General features: G+C 43.7%; 1 protein-coding gene across 3 annotated transcripts in view; it reads right to left on the reverse strand.

The window, feature by feature from the left end:
* Positions 1-4,787: 4,787 nt before the first annotated feature.
* The window catches only part of LOC144474030 (uncharacterized), a 174,405-nt gene continuing 157,859 nt past the window's right edge, over positions 4,788-21,333 (reverse strand). For all 3 annotated transcript variants that reach the window (XM_078188468.1, XM_078188467.1, XM_078188469.1), the window contains exons 25-27: positions 15,502-15,722; positions 12,829-12,913; positions 4,788-10,527 (exon numbers count right to left, since the gene is read on the reverse strand). In XM_078188468.1, the coding sequence (XP_078044594.1) occupies positions 10,391-10,527; positions 12,829-12,913; positions 15,502-15,722 (443 nt within the window). In that variant the 3' untranslated portion in view covers positions 4,788-10,390. The remainder of the gene's footprint in view (positions 10,528-12,828; positions 12,914-15,501; positions 15,723-21,333) is intronic.

Here is a 21,333-nt window from a genome sequence, read left to right on the forward strand (position 1 = left end):
GCTCCGGCTCGTTTTTGATTTTCTTTTTGAAAGAATCAGAACCTTCTGCTCTGATTCACTTTGGTCCCCGTGGTTAGGTGGCTTCACCATCGATCCACTTTTGGTCTGCAATAATACTCGACATATTATTTCACCGGTGAAAGGGAGGGAGCCATAACGAATGTCGGCTTCGTTCTGACTCCCTTCCGAGTCTCCAGTCACAGCAACCTCCACGTGGTGAGACTCGGGCAATCGATGTAATTGCCGATTTCTAATCAGCTGTAAATTCGTTTGCATCTGATTCCAAATCGACAATTACATCGAGCTAATGGCTGTGAAATGGTGATGGGTTAGTTATTAAGGCGTTCCTTTTTTTAACACTAAACCTACCGACATTTCATGTATAACTACTCCTACCATGAGCGGTCAAATGACCGCTTGAAAAAAAAACATATGTATCTTAATATAGAAAGAGATTTTAGCCAATTGGATAGTAAAGAAAATATTTTTCTAGTGCTACGATAAAAACCCGCTCCCCGCTTTTCTATTTAGAAAGTTTTATTTACCTTTCATCACATTTTTTACAAATTACAGCATTTTGTATTGCACATTTTCCACATACGTATTTTTTACATTTTATACAAATTTTGACAGTAAAAATCAGTTAGTACATATTAAAGTAGAGACTTTACCCTTTAAAACCTGCTGAGCCCCATTGTTTTACCATTTTTGGAAAAAAAAGATACAGCTTCATGAAAATGAATATAGAAATTACAGCCTATTTAAGCTGTTTTTCAGCTGCATTGTAACACGCTTGGTTATAGCTGATTGAGGTTGAGCATTAGACTGCGCTCACCTGCCATCTAGTAGTAAAAATGTGTGACCCAGAAAAGTGTATAGTATCTGCAGATGCGTGCACTGAAAATGAAAGAAATTTATACCTGCGCGTTAAATTGAGATCTCGATATCTCAGCTATTTCTAGCCCAATTCACATATTTACTATCACTACTCACTATCTCATAAATAATCGAAAACGAGTGTTCTAAAACAGGGGGTCGATCAATGATCAATATACCATACGAACAAACACGTAATCGGTGAAAGAAATTCGTATTTATTTGTTTCCAGTTTCTTCGAAGTTCTGAGTGCATAATTTATAATTCCTCTCTCTCTCTCTCTCTCTCTCTTTCTCACTCTCTCTCTCTCTCGTTCTCTAAGTATACAATTATACAATTTCCCTAATAAAAATGCAATGAAATTCTAACGACATTCCACAATATTGTCTTATATACCGTTTTTTTATCAGACTAATGATATCGAAAAACTCTTCCTACGTCCATTATCGGAGAAAAGGGTTGTGTGTGAGTCGAGGCGCGATCGGTGGTAGCATGCAGGGGAGAAATTAAATCTGCATCGGTGAGTTACCTAATTCCACGACTGACAAAGAGGAGACGCGTGCATTGGTACAAAATTAGCAACGGAGGATGATCGTATACTGTTACTAATTTTGTATTGTTACTCTAAAAGGGTGAAACGAATAGTTAGCGAATAATTTCAAGCGTCGATCATCGTCGCCGACGTCTCGGCACCGTCGGATCGGATAACTCACCGCGAACGGACGAAAGTACAAAATACACATGGGTTTCAACAGCGACACCGTCAACGTCACGTTTTATTGAATAATCAAAGTGGTAACACTATAGTAGCGACATTCCTCGTAACTGTAGTAAATGATTAGCCTAAGAAACTCTACCGCCGCGTCGTCGTCGTCGTCATCGCCGTGCTGGATCGTCGATTCCGAAACTCGCTTCCCAGATGGAACGCAAGCCGCGTTATCATCGGCGTCGCGGCGAGTAAAAAGACGAGCGCGCGAATACGCCTTTAGCATTGTTTTCCTCGTTTCGCACAAATTGGTGTATTTCTATGCGTTTACGCACGGTGTGTTTCGCTTATAGGTACACTTACGGTGTAAAGTAAACCCGCGTGCGCGACGAGCAAAGGCCGCGCCGCACCGGGACGTATAAATCGCGACGTCGACGCGCATCGTCGACGCAAAAAAATTACATCCTACGCCATTTGTCTATCTACCGTCAGGCGGTGCCGATTCTTCCTTCTCGTATCTCCTGTTTCTTTTGTTTTGTTTTTTTTTTTTTGCCTTCGCCCTTTTCTACGTGGCCAGCTTAGAATCAGTCGGAGTGAACGCGAAACTGTGTTCGCGATTGTTATTCCTCTTCGAACGATCGAAGCGCGTGGCTTAACGCTAAAAGAAACGGTCGAGCGCCGTTCTCTGAACGTCGAAAGTGACGCCTCGTTAATTAATTAATTAATTAATAAGAGATCGTTACGGCGACGGCGGGGCAAGTAAATTCGAGGATATCCCCGCCGCGCCGGCGAAGCGAGATTAACCCTTTGCACTCGAGCGGCGCCATTAGAATTGTTGCACCACGTTCCAAAATTATTTTCATAGATATCACCGAAGCTCAGAGTTAAAGAATTGTTATACGAGTCGCGTGACTCAATTTCACGTGAACCGAACGCACCTTGTTATACAAAATGGAAATAATATAAACCGGAAAAATGATCTCAGATTTACGATTGAAGTGACTCCCGAGTGCAAAGAGTTTATGGATCGAAGAAATAAAGGACGTTAGTTTAGAGAATATTTTTTTAGAAGAATAAACGTGCGTAACGGGGGCTCCGTTAACCCGTTGCCGAGTCTGGGTCGTCACAGAGCTCTCTATTAATATCTTGTTAATTATGAACATTATTTCATTCATTTAATCAGGAATAAAATTCTGTCCTGTCGTATTTAACCATTCAAGTAAATAGGCAAACGAAATAAATACTTCTAAGAAATTGTTACAATAGAAAAACTATTACAAATAGAATAGCACGGCAAAGGGTTGAGCGGAACCCGCGAGTGTCGCGACACCGTTCGCGTTTAGATTAATAATAGAGTTTTCGAAGAGCGAGGAATATATTCGATAAAACGATCGTGTCAATTATATTTATTCGTGTATATTTCGATAAAAAATGGGGTACTCGTCTCGACGACAAGTGTTTAGGAATGAAGGACAAACGTTCGTGATTCTCGAGTGATTATTGCTTCCGGAACGCGACCGGGCGTGACCGGTCCGCGTCGGTCCACCCCGATCCATTGTTCCAACGATTAAATGTTCGAAAAACGTTGAGCGTCGAAATTACAAATGGATTATAGAAACTCCATGCTCTCTAAAAATATTCTACTTAATCCTAGGTACCATTTTCCGTGGCCACCGCGGAGCCCGGGCGCGCCCCTACGGTGGCCGAGCATATTCGTTAAATAGGTTTAGTTCGTCGACGGATCCCGAGGCTCCGCGTCGAGCGACGGATCCGACGAGCTTCGCCCTCCCGGTTCGATGGAAACGCCACGACGACCTTTCGCCGCGTTATTGCACTATTGCGACCGTTGCGAGTGATATGGGGGTTGCTTGCGACACGGTGGTTGAAGATCGACGGAGAGAGGAGGCGGGTTGCAGAGCGTGATCATTGCGACGCGGCCGTCGTCGTGGCGTTTTCACCGGGCGCGCGCGACTGATTCTAGCTGACTGTCGCCTTCTTTTACTCTCCTCCTGTTCGCCCTCGCTTTCGCAAAAACTGAGTCGATTCGGAACTTGCGCCCCCCGTTGCCCGCCAAGCTTGTCGATCCATATAGAACTGTCTCGCTCGCGTGGACACCGATCGATGCTCTTAATCGATGATTCGATCGATGATTCCGATCGGTGGCGTGTGACCGAACGGCGACCTGAATTCAATGATCAATCGCTCTCCAGATTACGCGTCCCTGCCGGGCATCTCGTATAGAATTTTACAAACGCGCTAGCAGAAGTCACGTGTTCAACCCTGGAACGACCACGTGGCTTCTCCACGACCCTTTCATATTTTTAAATGCGAATAAACACTGAAACATCGACATTTTCACTGCTGTTCTTGCTGAAGTTTTGTCTTTTGAAAATAGTAAATGATATTATCAAGATTTTATTTCACGTCGTTCGCAACCCCGTGAAGTCACTTGTGGCAAATAGAATTAGGATCGTTCTAGGGTTAAATAGCTCCAGGTGAGGGACGAACACGTCGCTTAAGGATTATTGATACGTTGCCATTAAGAGCATAAAACACTGAACACAAATCGTCGTGAACTATCTAATAAAATGATAAAAATATTTACTAATTATTAATATACGTGTATATATATATATATATATATACGTAACAAAGTGGAGAGGATATAAATGTACAGGAAAGAATCTACAGTTTTTACATCCTGGAATCAAAGAATCCTCTCTTGGGGAACATTGGCGTAATCGACTGAAAGCAATGTATACATATATCTATAAAATACAACTAGATGATAGGATTATACAGAACGAGTTCCTCCGACTTTTTTTTAAAAAAAAAAACGTTAACTAATCGCGTATCTCTATAGTCAGAAGCGAGCGATCGTTGCCAATCGCGTGGAGCTGTGAAAATAAAAATAAATGATCCCGACCGCGGCAAAAAGGATCTTTGGATACATCATTGAATCCATTCGCGTGATTACCGGCGCGCTTGCGACCGTTCCATTTCCGTCGATCGAAAGGAGAATAAGAGCGAACACGTATAACACGGCCAGCCGATCGTATATGTTGATAATGGATTAACGTATACGTCCTATATGATAAAAAATAATATTAATAATAGCAGTGGTGTACAACTAAATTACGAAATTAAAAAAAAAAAGAAAAGAAAAGAAATGAAGAAGAAGAAGAATAAGAAGAAAACGAAGAGAACAGAAAAAAAAGCACGATCAAGTTAAGTTACCTATACATACGTTGCTACAACTGTTTTCGTTATAGTTCCACCCGAGTTCTCTCACGTATTCCACCGCTTTTTTTTCTCACACTCGCACCGAAAACGGATTAATCGCTAGGGGATCGTTTAAGTAACTACATCTTTGTCGAAAAATAGAACACGTCGCAGCTTCATCTCTCACCGCTCTCTCTCTCTCTCTCTCTCTCTCTCTCGCTCTGTCTTTCTCAATCTCTCTCTTTCTCTCTCCCACGTTTCGCGCATTTTCACTCTCGCGCAGAATATTCGCAATCCACGGTACGGCTGGAAAAGTTCAAATATTTTTTAATTGATAAACAATCGGCAGGAAAAATACAAGGAAATTGATCTGTAAATGTATCCCTTGAAATCATTTCATTTCATTTTATTTCATTTTGTATCATTTTGTATCATTTTATTTCATTTTGTTTCATTTCATTTGATTTTGTATCATTTTATTTCATTTTGTTTCATTTGATTTCATTTGATTTCCTTCTATTTCTTTTTATTTCATTTGATTTCATTTTATTTCCTTTTACTTTATTCTGTATCACTTTATTTCATTTTATTTCTTTTTATTACCTTTTATTCTATTTCATTTCATTTTCTTCTACTTCACTTTATTTCACTTCATTTCACTCTAATAATCAATGGCGTTCCACCGATAAAAAAGCAACGTGATTCGAAGTTCTCCGCGTTACCGTGAATTGCGCGCCACCCTGTACACGCGCCGAATCAAGAATCACCAAGTACATCGTCGGCTAATTGGTTTCGCGAGTCCTCGACCAAGATTGCATTACCGATTTGATGAATTGAAGATCACGAGGACCGGGACAATTAATAATAAAATCGATGTACGGTCACACAGAATTATTACACAGCCAATCGAGTGCAAGACCCGACAAGGATGCGTTCGCCGATGACACGAACAGACAATACATCGTCGAATTAACAAATAGTCGTGTTACGATAGTCGTGTTAACAAATATTTTTCTACTAGGAAGAAGTGCTAACTTGTTAATGTTTCCTCGATATTCGAATGCATTTCGTTGGATAGTGTGCCTCGACCAATCGGGTCGCGAGTTACGGCTGCGCTCGGTTGATCGAGCATGATCGGACCTGATCGAGGAAGAATGATCGTAGTTCGCCGAGTTCGAAATTAATTTCGCGTAGATCGTAAAAATTATTTCGTTGATCCAGGATCGAAGAAAGCCGTGTTTCGCAGAATCGACGTGCATCGATCGTTCTCCTAGGAATGATCTCGATCGCAGCGGATCTACTTGGCGGCCGATCGACGATCGACGATCGATCCTCTGCGCTTTTAATCGCAACTGAATCGTGTTGATTTTTCTCAGCTTTGTAGAATATCAAACAACGAATGATCCTGCAGAGGATCGAGCGTCGAAATTCGATCGAGCAACGTGACGATCATGACGAACATTTTGGATCTTACAAAATCGATGAGATCAAGCATCGATGGATCTCTGTTAACGTAGATTAATAACTATCTCGTGGAAATTCGTTAAAATACAACAATGAGACAACGCATAGTTGATGACTGATTACATAAACTCTTTCGTTCCTCTGGATCATCGACGTTCATTCATTGATCGATCACGATGCGATTACCGCCTCGATCTAGCCGAAGGCAACGCTTCGTATCTCAATTCGTGTCTTTCTATTTTTGGATGATTTTTTGGTACCTGCCATTTTCGTCTGTCGAGAGATCGATCAATCTACCAATTAAAAAAGTTCATCAGAATCATCGCGTGAATGGCAGTCCGTCGACGACTGCGAGACTGTTGCACATGGAACTCTCGCGATCCTACGCGTCTCGACGAAAACGATATTTCTAGATCGGCCCTCGACGTACGATTAATGATCATAGTATCGTTGAAGTAATCTCACGATCGCTGAAAATTTGTTGGTGACACATCGGCGGTTGAAATTAGAAGCACGAATCGTGTACCAGAGGGTTTCCGGGTCGAATACCGTGCGCGAGCGCGAAAGCGTTAAGCTAAAAGAAAATTAAAATTTACAGAAAAGCTTACCACTACGAAACAACGCTTAGCGTATCTAATACAATGAAACTCGCTAATTATGTGCAACAGCCTATCGACGCTCGATTTTACACGATCTTTATACTCGATCTTACACGATTCCGCGCGGTCTCTGCAATCCGCGGTGATCTTGTTAACTGTATCCCTACGTATAACGTGCGCGTGCGATAAATAGTAATGTATCATTTGTACCAGGCTCTTCGAGAGTTCCGATAAACGATCGACAATAGTGGCACACTCTAGAGGATCGTGGGGGGGAGCGTGGATCGCAGAGGATAAGAAGAAACGAAGGTTGAAAGCGGGCTGCGCCGCGGCTGTTCCTCGCCGGAAAATTCGAAAAACCGTTCTGCGATTCGATCTCGAGGATCTGTTAGGGTGATCCAAGCATTGAGAGCCTTGGCAACGGTGCACGCGTTTTCTAATCCACGGAAAAGGACAGCCGTGCCAACGACTACAATCGTCGATCTCGATTATTACGCGTTAATTGGGAATTACTTGATTCTCGTACGTGCGCTGGCTCGTCGACGTCCGGCCGGCGTTTTAGTCGCAAGATGGCCGCCATTTTGGTTCCCATCGAAACAGCCGAAATTAAATCAGAGAATCTGGTTTGAATTAATTGCAAAAATTCTGGGGCAATGTAACAGTTGATTTAATCATTTAGACGCCGATAGACGTCAAGATGGCCGTCGAAAAAATATAATAATAAATGTATCAGCATTGCGCGATTGAAGACAAAAGTTAAATTTCATTGATCAATTGATGCTTGTGTGACGAATCAAATTAATTTCACAGGAGAATTAAAATACCGTAACTTTCGATATGGCGGACAAATAACAATGTAACAAAGCTAAGTTAGTTCTGTTAGATTTGTAGCAAAGATCTGGCGAACTAACCTTTGATTGGCCGAGCGAGGATGTTCCCAGCGTGCGCCAATACGGCCGGCCGAGAACGCCAGCTCCGACAAGATGCCCGCGGACGTCGTCAACGAGACGGGACAGCGTCTCGCCGCAGGTACGAGTTAATTAGCGACACGTCGGTGTCGCGGCGGCCACGATCCCGTCGTCCGACGCGCGTGAGTATCGCGACGAAAAATTCGCGCATCCGTGCTCGGCAAGGGCGCGCGCGCGCGCGCTCGCAATCGCCGGAAAAGCGTCGAGGATATTCTCGGACCCCGTACGTCATGGCTCCGTAACATTTCGGACAGGTTGCTGCCCCGAATATCCGCCTCGAATTCTGTAATATTCGTGCTTGTTTAAAATGGTACCACTCTCTTTTTTTTTGTGCAGTAAAAATGTGTCCTTGTACACGGCTTCGCCGCCGAGAGCGCGTAAATCACTATAAAAGGGTTGTTAAAATCATTCTCGCGACGCCCTCACGGATCGAACTTTCTTTGTCAAAAGAAAGAAAATAAAAGTCTACGTGGCAGTTTCACCTCTAGCGCGATCCTTCCTAAAAAAAAATGTACAACGATTTACTTTAAAACGTGGCCAAGGGACTTGTATAATTTCGCGACGCTTGATCTCTGTTAGCGCGTTAAAACAATCGGGAAACTTAATTAAAAAGCGTTCGCAACTTTCAGCGAGCGAAAGGATCTCAACTTAACGCGTACCGTTTTCTGTCTATACGTCTTCGGGCTAACGTTGCTAGTCTAAAGAAAAGTAGCTCTCCGATAATTCGAAGACCAAACGATGGAGCATTGAGCTACTCGATAAATAAATAATGCTAAATATATCGACGAGTAAACGATTACCAACTGCGATCGAATTCAACGCGTCTTTGCGCTGTCGAGGAAAAACGGCGCAGCTCCAGCGAATCTCAGTTTTGATTAAAACAACGAGTTACTCGATCTACTTGATTCCCAGCATACCGATACTTCCCTCGGTTGTATGAACAAACAACGAAAAACGGTCGTCGGTCGACCGATCGATGCCGCGTCGTTTAAAAATATCCGCGCGAATTCGCGAAAAACCGCGGTTCGTCGATCCGTGAGTGGTCGCGACGGTTCTACAAGAAGGAAAGAGAAAAAAAAGGGAAACACTATATAAGAACGTCCGCGGAACAGAGACCGGAAATCGCGAGGGAGAAAGGGCCGCGTCCGTAAACGATTTACAAAAACCAGGAAAAAGCTTCGCAGAGCTCGAAAAAAAGACGGTCGCGCGTTAAGAGGACCCGAAGTAGAAGAGATGAACACGTCGCGATCCGAGAACCATTCGGTACGAGGTTCGCTAAGGACGGCATTAAAACGAAAAAGAAAGGAAAAGAACGAGAAAAGATAGAAGAAGGAAAGAGGACAGAGAAAAAACAAACAAGAGAACGAAAAAAAGAGAAGGAAAAAGAAAAAAAGAAAAGGAAAGGGGGCGAACAACACGCGGACGTACACCGGATTCCGTGCGCATCCTCTCCAACGACCGCATACGGCCTATACAATATTCAAAAGTGCGTACAAATATATACATGTAGATATATATGTGTATACGTGTGTAGATCGTTACAAACATGATAAAAGGAAGGTACACAAAAAAAGGACGAGCACCGCGGGGGCGGGCGCCGTCGTCGATAAAAATCAACCAAAAAATATTCGTTACGTGTAAAAATACCGACGCCTCTCTCCTCTTCTCTCTCTCTCTCTCTCTCTCTCTCTCTCTCTCTCTCTCTCTCTCTCTCTCTCTCTCTCTCTCTCCCTTCTCACTTTCTCTCTCATCTCGCTTTCTCTCGCAACCTCTCTTCTCGCCATCTCGCCGCTCAGTCACCGTTTTTCCTGTCCGTCGTTAACAAACCGTTCGTCGCCAGTCACCGAATTTCCGGCGCGTATCGCGCGATAGGAGCCTCCCAGCTTCGGCGGCCCAGCCTCTAAGCTCGAGGGACGAGAACCGTCTCGAAGGGCCGAGAGGACCTCGAAGGTTCCAGAGGACCAGGAAGGTTCCACAGGTCCACGAAGGGTAGGGAGGATCTCTCGCGGCCCTCGAGGCGATCCCCGTTTCGGAGGAGAGGCAAATCGCCGCCCTGTCTCGCGCGCGATTCCTACGATCCGCGGTTCGCTCGAGGGTAAGTAACATTTGTCGTGGAAAAGAACGCGACGGCCGCCTGTGAGCGCCGTCAGCGTCGTCATCGTCGCCTGAGCGCAGATAAGAATGAGCTAGCCACCTCGACAATCGGGACGAACTCGCGTGACGGCTGATCGGCCACGATTTGGAGAACGCGATGAACATCTATCCTTTTTCTCTTACTTCGTCAAGCCCCCCCTCTCTCTCACTCTCTCTCACTCTCTCTCTCTCTCTCTCTCTCTCTCTCTCTTTCGCTATCTCCCTCGCTCTCTATCTCTATCTCTCTAGCCGGTTCTGTCTCTCTTCCCTCTGTCTCTGTCCTCCGCGCTGTCCTTTTGGTCTTGCTGGTTCTTGTTGCGGCTGCGGCTGCTGCTGCTGCGGGCTGTTTGCTGGTCGAAATTTTCTCGGCGGGGGTAACGGGAGATTTTTCGTTAACGGGTGGGTCTGGTCGATGAAACGTCTCAGCCGAGGCCGGCCCATTGCATGAAGTCGGGCACCTCTCTGACGGGCACGTCCCTCGCCAGCGCCTTCACCCTCAGGTTCCTGTCCTCCGTTAAAAGGACCACCTCGCGCCGCAGACGTCTCGGCTGGCTCTCCTCTGTTGGCACAGTAGAATCGGGGTCCGGGGTCAGCCGTAAGGATCGATCGCGGTGTTTTTTTTTTTTTGTTACGCGTGGGAACACGGACTCGTTTCGCGGCTAACTTTGGACACTGTCTATTCCGACCGTTCCAGATTCCAATCTATAAACGACGCGCGAGATTCTACAGGGAATCGGGGCCTCGAATATCACTGCAATTCAACCGCGGACTTTTATAAATAGACGCGTTATTCGGTGATCCTTTAACCTTTCGCGATCGACCGGTGACCTACGCCGGTACTTAGGAGAACTTTTATACGGCGTTTTGAAATTGTTATATTATTTGGTTTGGTTGTACTTTAAGAATTGCTGAAATTGTAGCTAGAGTTGCGGGACTCATTGTCGCATGCATAAAGTGGACTGAATAATGTAATTGTATAATTTATGATAAAATAATGATATGAAAATATTAATAGTAATATAATAGAAACAATTATAGTGATATTATCATAATAATAATAGAATAATATTTTTAGGATTTAGAAAGAAAATTACTCCCAATACAAAAGGGTTAACATCTGCTTTAAGTCAACTTTGACGTTAGCAGTTCTATCGTTAAAGCTAAATTTTAACAATTGTTCAAATAATTTATTTCTTGGCAAACATTTCTAAATAAGATATGAAAGTGATTATATAAAAAATGGAGGCTGGATAAATATTAATTGCTAAATAAATAGTGATTTCTATGTACATCAAAAGAGAAACTTGGGGAACAATAAGGAACATTTTCATGGAAAATATTTGTCAAATGGTATCTTTTTTTCCCGCTTCCAAAAAGGTAAAAATATTCTACTTATGCATAGACACACGAGATACAACTTGCAATTTATTTGTAACTGTTCGAACGGAAAAGTTAAAGTCAAAAAATAGCTGTTGCGTCAGAGCCGATTGAATTATTTAAACAGTTTTATTCGAGCCCTGCTTACGACTATCATCGTGGAATCAATATTTCCAGTTTGTCACAGATTAACCCATTTAAACGAAAATATCCTGTTTCATTTGCCTCTTTCCAAGCTTTTAAACGAGTTTCTTACGAAGATTTTAAACGAGTTTCTCTCGAAGCTTTTAAATGAGTTTCTTTCGAAGTTTCTAAACGAGTTCCTTTTTACTATCTCCACGCATTCGACGCACCCTCGCCGCTTCGTAAACGCAAGGGTCGCTTCAAAGCGCTCTAACTCCGCGAAAAAAAATCGCAGCCGGGTTTCTCTTTTTCTAAATTAAAGAGAAAGAACCCTGCTTCGTGCTACTGCAAGTGGCATTTTCAAGAAAAAATTTACAAAGATTGCATTTTACCGTGAATTCCTTCAAACTCGACAATTGTCGATTCGACGAATATTGGCCTCGCGTTGGAAGCGTTACAGTAACAAGGGTGCATCGAATTAAAAATCTGAAAAATAGCGTCTGAAACTAGATACTTGAAGCTTTAATTTAAAAAAAATTTCGTGATTCTACGATGATTCTTCGCGGAGTAATCCTGCGTTGAATTTGGTCATATCGATTTACCCTTTGCACTCGAGTGGCGACTTTGAAGCGTCGTTAAAAATTGCTATACAATTTCTCAGAATATTAATAATAATAATATGACATTCATTTATGTTTAAATACGGTTAAAATTGCGAATATAATTAATAAGCTCAATTTTATACAAATAAATCGCAAGAAATCGTGTAAACCAGGAATACTACGAATCAGAGAACAAATCTTGAATTTCGCATTAAAATCACTTCGAGTGCAAAGGGTTAAGTTACCTACACACCCGAAACCATATAACATCGTCTTTGGATATTATAGTTTCAGCTGATGTAGGCACCGCGACAGTTCGCTAAAAACTATCGTTCCCACAACCGTTCGCGCAATACTTTATCAACCTGCCTACAACCGAATCGCAAATAAATCGTCAATTAACGCGTTATCAATTAGCCGCGGTGGCTCCCGGCAACGCTAATTCCATTAGGTGTCGTTCTCTCGCGGTCAAGGAAGAAGCGAATAATTAGTAGCGTCTCTACTGATAAATGCTACCGCCGATACCGGTTGATAAAAGGTGAACCGAGCGCCGCGCTCGCGCCGGCAAGGCAACACACACGCGGCGCGCTACCCCCTTCGCGATAACGGTTAATCTCCGTGTAAACGAGAATTACAATCGGCCCGGTATTAAATCACTATCACAGGGGGCCCCCGGTAGGAAACGCGGCCGGGCCAGAAGCCGTGGGGGTTAGACCTCTCCCCCGAGTCTCTCTCTCTCTCTCTCTCTGTACACTTACCTGCGCTCGCCTGATCTTTGTTGCCCGTTTTGCAGAGGCTCAAGCACGTAGCCAGTATTCTGTCATCGTTTCTTGTCGACCCGTCCTGCAACAGAAACGCGGACGCGGTGCTTTATTATTTGCGAAACGGCACGCGTCGGCTTCGCGCGAATCAGAATGGAAAGCTGGCTAACCGGGGCCATTTACGTTTCGCGGAAAACGCCGCGTTACGTTTTTCCCCGTTTAGCTGAACGGGGGACGTTTGCCGCGAGTCTACGCGGTTTGCAGATTCTGCAGATTTAGGGGAGGATGTAATGGCGGAGAGTTGGCAACGGTGGTCGGCGTTGTTATTGCGAAAATGGTACTTCTGAAAACCGGCTTCTCTTCTTTTTATGTATTTTAGTCTCACGCTTGATATTTTCAAGTATATTCCGAAGAATAGTCATGCAATTGTTGGTACGCTACTGTGAGATGTACCATTTTATTTTTATGTGTTGCCGATGCTGTTTTTCGCGTTTTTAAGACCTTTTTAAGACGTTTGGTGAGGGGCAAGAAACCCCAGAAAGAAGCAGTCTAATAATTAACCGTTTGCACTCGAGTGGTGACTCTAAGGCACCACTAAAATTATTCCATTACATTACAAAATAATTTTTGCAACGATAAGGTTTAGATTTAAAAAATTGTCAAGTAGTAAAACTGTTGGTGGGGAGTATCAAGAATAAATTTTGTACGAATAAAAATTTATTTTGTTAAATAGAGAATGAAAATACCACGAACCAGAAAAATTAATTCAGATTTACGATTAAAATGGCTCCGAGTGCAAAGGGTCGATATTTAAGCAAATGCAAAACAAAAAAATCGCAAAAAAACCACGAGACGATCTAGACAGTTGCTACGCGAAGAGAGAACCCCCCAAGAGATATCCCACAACAAGGATTCGTTTCCAAACAATTCGCAACGGAGCCGGCAGACCGGGGCACCGCGGTTCAAATGTCAGCCGTTCGCGAAACGTCCGGAACCCTCCCGCATAACAATCAAGAAAATTAGTATTCACCCGGGGTAACTGACAATTACCAAAGCCTCCAGACTGCGGCGCCAGCGATCTTGGCAGACTCTGCTCAAGGTCAGTCTCTCGTCCCGCGCGACTCGCGAAGGAGCGCCCCGCTGAATGACTATTTATGGCAATCAAGGAACCGGAGAATAGGAGGTCTGATTGTCCCTCGCGAGTCGACTGGCGAACATTAACGCGTCTTCCGGGGAAAGTTTCGGGTTTCTCGGCAAGCAGAAGGGTGGAGAGGGCGGCGAGGTTCCCGAGAGGGGATAAGAAGAGAAACTGGTGGTCATGGTCCCCATGACGGGGTGCTGAACGGAGCGAGAGAAGAGAACGGAAGGAGAGAAGAGAACGAAGGAAGAAGCGACGAGGAAAAGGAGTGCGCGACGAGACACCCAAGGGGGAAGGCGAAGAAAAAGGGGTAGTCATGGTCTCCATGACGGGCGCGAGAATGGAGAGAGAGAAGAGAACGAAGGAAGAAGCGACGAGAAAGAGGAAAAGGAATACGCGTCACAAGGGCGAAGAAGAGGCGACGAGACACCCAAGGCGAAAGGCGAAGAGAAACGGGTGGCCATGGTCCCCATGACGGGGCGCGAGAACGGAGCGAGAGAAGAGAACGGAAGGAGAGAAGAGAACGAAGGAAGAAGCGACGAGGAAAAGGAGTACGCGATACAAGGGCGAAGAAGAGGCGACGAGACACCCAAGGGGGAAGGCGAAGAAAAAGGGGTGGCCATGGTCCCCATGACGGGGCGCGAGAACGGAGAGAGAGAGAGGAGAGAACGAAGGAAGAAGCGACGAGGAAGAGGAAGAGGAAAAGTTGTGTACGCGACAACGGGAACCGCGGAATGGCGGAGAATAAAATCTAACGAGCACGGATGCGAGCGTTATCTATCGTATGACAGATCAAGGTTCCTGTTACGATCCTATCCGACCCGTGTATCGCGCGTGTTGCCGGTTAGATAAGGCGCTGGGTCCGAGGATGCCAGAAGTTACCACGCCGCGAGAACGGTTTATCTACGGGCCACGTGGGGGTTCCCTCGGATGCGCCGGCTCTTATCATAACGTTCGTGGTCCGATGAGCGCCGCAGTCAATCCGTGCTCGTGTTCTCTCGCTGGACCTCGGGCATCGATCTTCGAATCGCGACGACGCGAAGCGAGCTTACTCGATTCTTACTCGATTAAATTAACGCGGGATGAGTGGAAAGAGCTTCGAGATTTTTGAGAAGTATGTCAAAGTTCAGAGGCTTGGAATTTGGACGATGTTTTGTAAGAATGTAGAAAGTGATAGCAGATAATATAGAATATATGTAGATGCGACACGATGTATGAACCAAATGGTTTGGAGCATTAAGGAATCACTAAATAAAGAAATGAAGAAATCGATAAATAGCACAGAAACGACAACGAGATCAGGCAAGGTCCGAAATAATTCGGTACTAAAAATAAAATTTTGCAGACACGATATTCAGAAATAACAGAAACTATTTTAAAGCATAAAGTTCATACATCTCTATGTGTATAGTAACGTCCTCACTCCATTAAGGAAATATGGAGTTTCTTAGAAGATCGCAGACTCGGTAACATCCCCCTTATGCAAAGTCTCAGCGTAAGTCTACTTTGAAAGGTAACTACGATCTTCTTACCTTGTCAACATCCTCCTCGACAGTGAAAGTGCTAGATGTGAGGACAGTTCCTCTCGTGGTTAAGCACCGGATAGCTGGATTTCTGCTTCTGGCGAAGGCCAGAGCCGCTTTCGCGCTCTCAGCCACCCTGGCCACGTGCTCAGGGTCCAAAGCTGCCTTCGAAGCCGGAGGACAGTCTCTGGCATCTGCGCCCCTGGCCAACCCCTCGAGCTCGTTCAGAACTGTAACAATAATAACGTCGAATAGTTATTGAGCTGATCTTCTACTTGGGAGATTTTTATTATTTTTATATAATTCTATTAGCTTTATTTTTGTGTTCTATTTCTTCTCATCAGGAAGATTTGTGTAATTGAAACAGAATTTTTAATTTGTAGGTAGGATAATTATTTTCGTTCGCATATAGCGATTATTGGCATAGTTTGATAATTTTTTATTCATATATTTTAATGATATTTTCTTTTTAGTTATTTCAGTGATGATATCCTTTTCTTGGAATGGTATATAATAATTTATAATATGGAATGTACATAATAATAAGTTGTTGCATATATATTATAACTTATTATTGAAAATTAAATATATCATTATAAAGTACGTAACTATTAAGTATAGAATTATAAAGATACGTTTACTGCACTGCAAAAAGGAAATATATTATGGTATACTATTTTATATAAATAAATTATTGTATAAGATATCGTATTAATAAAATATTATATAACATTAATATTTCCATTAGGCAATAAAGTAAACGCATCTTTCACTACTTCAAAAATTCTTTCCAACAAGAATCAATACATTTTCCAAACCAAATTTCGCCTCCGCGCGACTTTTCAAAACAATAAACGAAAATTGCAGTCTCGCACAGTAATATCGTACCGCGAGTTTCACTTATTTTTTTTCCTTGAAAAAAAGAAAAAACATACCAACCAACTTTAAGCCTAACCCGTTCACGGTCTAATAGAGAGAGAGGGATTTTTTTCTGCCGGCCCGGTGGAAAAGTTTTTTCATCGGCGCCGCGGTCTCCGGAGAGAAAAACGCTAACACAGAATTTCAACGAAGCACAGGCTTAACCGTGTTTATTCAAACTTCGCCGGTCAACCCTCGTGAAGTAAAAACACCGTTAATGAACTTTCTCATTGGAGCATCTGGGTGAGAGAGAGAGAGAGAGAGAATTTCTTTCTCGCGTCCCGATGAAAATTTGATCGTGCTCTCTCGACGGAAAATGCCGAATGTTCACGAAAAAAAAAGAGGGACAGCCAGCACTCGTTACAAAATAACGAGTTCCATGGAGTAGACGAATAAATTCATAAAATTTTCGCTTTATACAATACATAATTAACAAAGCGAGTGAGCCATTCGAAAGATCCTTTCCAGCTCTACGAAACTGTTGTATTCGTTTTTCTAAACAATTTAATTTCTCATAAATTTTTAAGCTTGGAAGTGGAACATGTAAGACACAAAACTCAGCATACTCGCGGATATCCCACTTCTAAGCTTAAATATATATAAAAAATTAAATTATTTAAAAAAACGAATACAACAGTTTCGTAGAGCTGAAAAAGATCTTTCGAACGGCTTACTCGCTTTGTTAATTATCTAATGCCAGAGTCGTTATAAAATGAAAAATCTACGGAATCGCTTTACTTAGTTATTCGCCGACCAAATGTATCCTGACTCTAGTTACATAAAAAGAAACAAAATTCAGGCTCGCGTTCCCGTAAAACGCCATGCCACGTGGCTCTAGAAAGCGGCAAGAGGCGTTCACAAATTCGCCTGCTTCTTGCCGGGAGGGTTCTATTCCCGGCGGCATCTCTCGCGAAAGAAATGTTCATCTTTACGCGAGTGCATCACGGAGTTTATTCGCAGCCTCCGCTTTAGCGTAACTCTGGATCTATAAATCCTGCGAGAGTTCGACAGGCGGCGCCGCTTTGAAATAGAGCGGGGCACGGCTCTCGCGAATTATATATGAGAGCGTAGCCGTGCGATTTCGGTCGTTCTAAATCGGGGGAAAGAACGAGTACACGACGGGATCGAGTAGGAAGGCGCGGAGTCAATAAGTAATGAACGAGGAATTTCTGGAACGGTTGTAGCGCGATACCCATTGGCGGGTATTCGCGTGCCGAATAGCATTGTACGGACGATCTGTACGAGTTGAGGCTGGGTCAGGACCACGAGTACAACCGAGAGAGTCGCGGAGTACTCCGTTTAACCGGGTTTAAAAGTAATGCATGAGGCGGGTCCGAAATAACCAGACACCGTGTTTCATATTTCTGTCGTCGTCTTCGCGAGTGAGTATTGCTATATTTTATTTATTGTTAATTCAACGAGTGCTAGAAGAATTTTGGGCATTTTGAAAAATCGACTACTGTTCTCGTAGTAACGATAAATAATTGTGAGATGATTCTCATCGCAGATATTTGTGTAATAATTTCTGTATAAACGACAGATATTTATTATAGCTTTCAGTTATTTTAATATAGTAGAAAATTCAATAGCAATTGCATTTATTGTTCCTTTTTTAATTTATCTCATCAAAACATATTTATTATAAATACAAAATTTGGATAGCATTGATTAATTCACGTTAATTAATTTCTCAAAGGAAAATGCTTCATTTCACACTGGAGAATAATTTTTGACGACTCGAAATGTTTATAATATTAAGAAATATTTGGAGGAGTCTATAGAATTATTTAATATAAAATATTACAATTATATAACTGTTGCGCAGAAGATATATTAAATTACTGTAAACGATATTACTTAAAACGATATTAAATAAAAGGTAAGAGATTGAATATCGTACTAAAAATTGCAACAAATTCCAAAATTCGTTAAACAGTGTAACTATTATATAATAGTGATATTGGGTATATAATAAAACTTCGCGTTGAACTTCGTTATCCGATTCGCCTCGACTCGTTTTTTCTCGAGCAGATTTCGATTTTCCGTCGCGGCGTCGGGCGACGTTTAGTAATAATCAGAAAGCGGAGGCCGCGATGCACAGAGAAACAATTTCAGAGTGTCTCTGACAAGCGGTAATTGGACTGTCGACAGAAGTACGTGACAGAATTCCGGGCTTTTCGTCGTCGCGCGCGCGCGCGCGCAGCTTGCACAGCCCGGTTTTAAATAATCCAAACATTCCCATTCGACGGCGGAAATTTTATTGCGGGACCCTGATTTTCCGTTACGGCACACACTTCCATCTTAAACAATTCCAGAAAACGTCGTGGAACGTTCTAACCGCGATCGATGTCGAACAAGGACATGGTAGAACCATGGAATTAATAAATAGGAACATTAATTAAGATATTATTATTATTATTGGTAAATTATTTTCTTTAGGAACGCGTCAAATCCGCGGACCAGTTTTTTAATAGCAAGGGATTGCGATCAATATTTGGATTGCAATAATTTGAGTGATGTGTAATATTTTTAATACTTTTAGTACGAATGGTAAAATAATGAAGAATGAGAAGAGTGTAATTTTGCAAAATATATTTCTGTTTTATAAAGTAGAATTTCGACAATTTAAAAAACCTAAATATTTAAAACATCGTGCAATACACAAATGATCACAATCCAATTATTAACATTATTACCAATAAAAATGAATACACCTATAGCTACTAAATCTTGCAGTTAATTCACTTCGAAACCAATAAACCCAGCCTTTTAATTACTACACAAACCGAACAAAAGAAACTTAACAAACCAACATCGAATATCAAATCACCATAATCCTCTTAAAACCACCATAATCCTCCTAAAACCCTCATCATAAGCAACGCAAACGATCAAAGTCCACCGTCCATGCCATCGGGCATTTCCAATTAATATCAAAGTACGACAGGATCGAGCATTATCAATTTGTTCGCCGGTCGTATCGCGAATCACTTTCAACCAGCTAGGAGGGGGAGGTGGAGGAGGTCAATTATGGCCGGGGAGAGTCAGCGTCGTGATGGGACAGCGATGTCGAGCAAGCGGTTCCGAATGTTGACCATCGCCGTGGTATCGAGGGAAATAGGGTGTCGAGGTTGTTGGCAGACGGGCTCAAAGGAGCCCCGGGAACAGTCTCGGCCGCCCCCGTTCCCCCCCCTTCTCATGGTGGCTGTCCCGACCACCGTGGGCATCGCCCACGTACCGATCGTGCCCGGACAACGGCGGCCGTACACCGGCCCCGGCCAATCGCGCGCGCCGTCCGTTTCATACCGTATGCATGCATTCATGTATGAGCCGTGAGAACCTAACTGTGAACGTTGGCCCGTTGTCGGGGCCAGACGGACCGTGGCTCGGACCATCCCCCCCGGGGGTCAAAGGGCAGCGAGGCCGGTCGATTTTGCATGAGCGCGCACTTTCGTTTTTCGGTGCCGCGCGGACGACAAAAGGAACGCGAGCCGTCGACGCCGAGAGACAACGCAGCAGCGTCCACATTGTTCTTAACCGGTTCCGAGACGATCGAAATAATCGAAATAATCGAGAAGGTCCGGTCATTAACCCTTCGCGGTCCGCGTAGATTTCGCGAGCCGCTTATCCGCTCGGCACTGCTCATTTCAACCCTTTGCACTCGAATGGCGACTCTCAGGCACCACTAATATTGCTCCTTCACCTTTTAAAATAATTTTTATAGCAACAATGTTTAATTTTAGAAAAATTGTTAAATACGTTAGGATGAACGACGAGAATTAAATTGCTATATATAAAATACAGTCGCTCAAAATAAAAATACTATAAGACAGACAAATTATTTTAGATTTAGAGCTAAAATGGCTTCGAGTGCGAAGGGTTGAATTTTGTCGAATCCTTAATTTTCGTGATTTCTTTACGAAAGGTATTCCTTTTCTATTCGTCATTATTGTTCCAGGTAAATGACATCGCATATTGATTAATTTTTAGCCAAAGTAGTATAGAGTCTATCGACGAACATTGGAGTGTCGAGTCACACACGGCATTTGGAAGCTCGCGGAATTCCACGTTTTACGATTCCGCCTAAAACCCGAAACTCTCCCGAGTCTCTCGCCGTATCTTCTTCGCGAACAGCAAAGAAAGCTCGACCGGAACAGCCGAGGCAACCACCCCTCGCGACGTGTTTCGCCAGCCCCGGGGCATTTCGCGACACCGTAAACGGGAATCGACGAGAAGAAACTTCCACCGCCCTCGGCCAGATAAATTAACCCACTGTCAGGAGACTCGGCCGGCAGAAAAGTAAGAAAGCGAACTTCGTGGATATACGTATACACAAGTAAAGCGAAGGGGGTGTGGGTGTGGTGGGGACGGGAACCAGCCCTCGGACTTCCTCGAATAAATTGTATCCCGGTGACGGTCGACCGCCAAAAGTTCCGTGGAATCCACCGGCAGACGTGTTTTTCTGGCTCGGTCCTCCCCCGCGCGCGCCAACCTTCTTTTTCATCCCCCTTGGCTCGCGCGCCCCCCGATCCCCCACGAAATCCGATAATCGACTCGCGTATATACGAAGCATCGCATCTTCGTCTCGCTTCCCCCCTTCGCATCGCCGCTTCCCCTCGCTTCCCCTCCTCGCATCTCTTCTTCGTCTCGGCAACCCTTCGCCTCGTCCCGTCTCCAGGAATACCCGAGACACGGCTCGAACGGCAAACACGCCGGACCCATTCGAGGCACTTTCAATTGGAGATTCGACGACATTTGGTATGCATTAGTCTAGCCGAGTACCGAACCCTCACCCCCTCGTAAACACTGCGCCGGAATCCGATACGGATTTGCGACGTTTTACTCGATCTCCGCCGGAATTCGGATTAGGGGATGGTGGAGGCAACCGAATTACTTCCCAGCAAATACTGGACCGATTGGGTT

This window comes from Augochlora pura, chromosome 8 (genome assembly GCF_028453695.1).
Source record: "Augochlora pura isolate Apur16 chromosome 8, APUR_v2.2.1, whole genome shotgun sequence".
Taxonomy (NCBI): Eukaryota; Metazoa; Arthropoda; class Insecta; order Hymenoptera; family Halictidae; genus Augochlora; species Augochlora pura.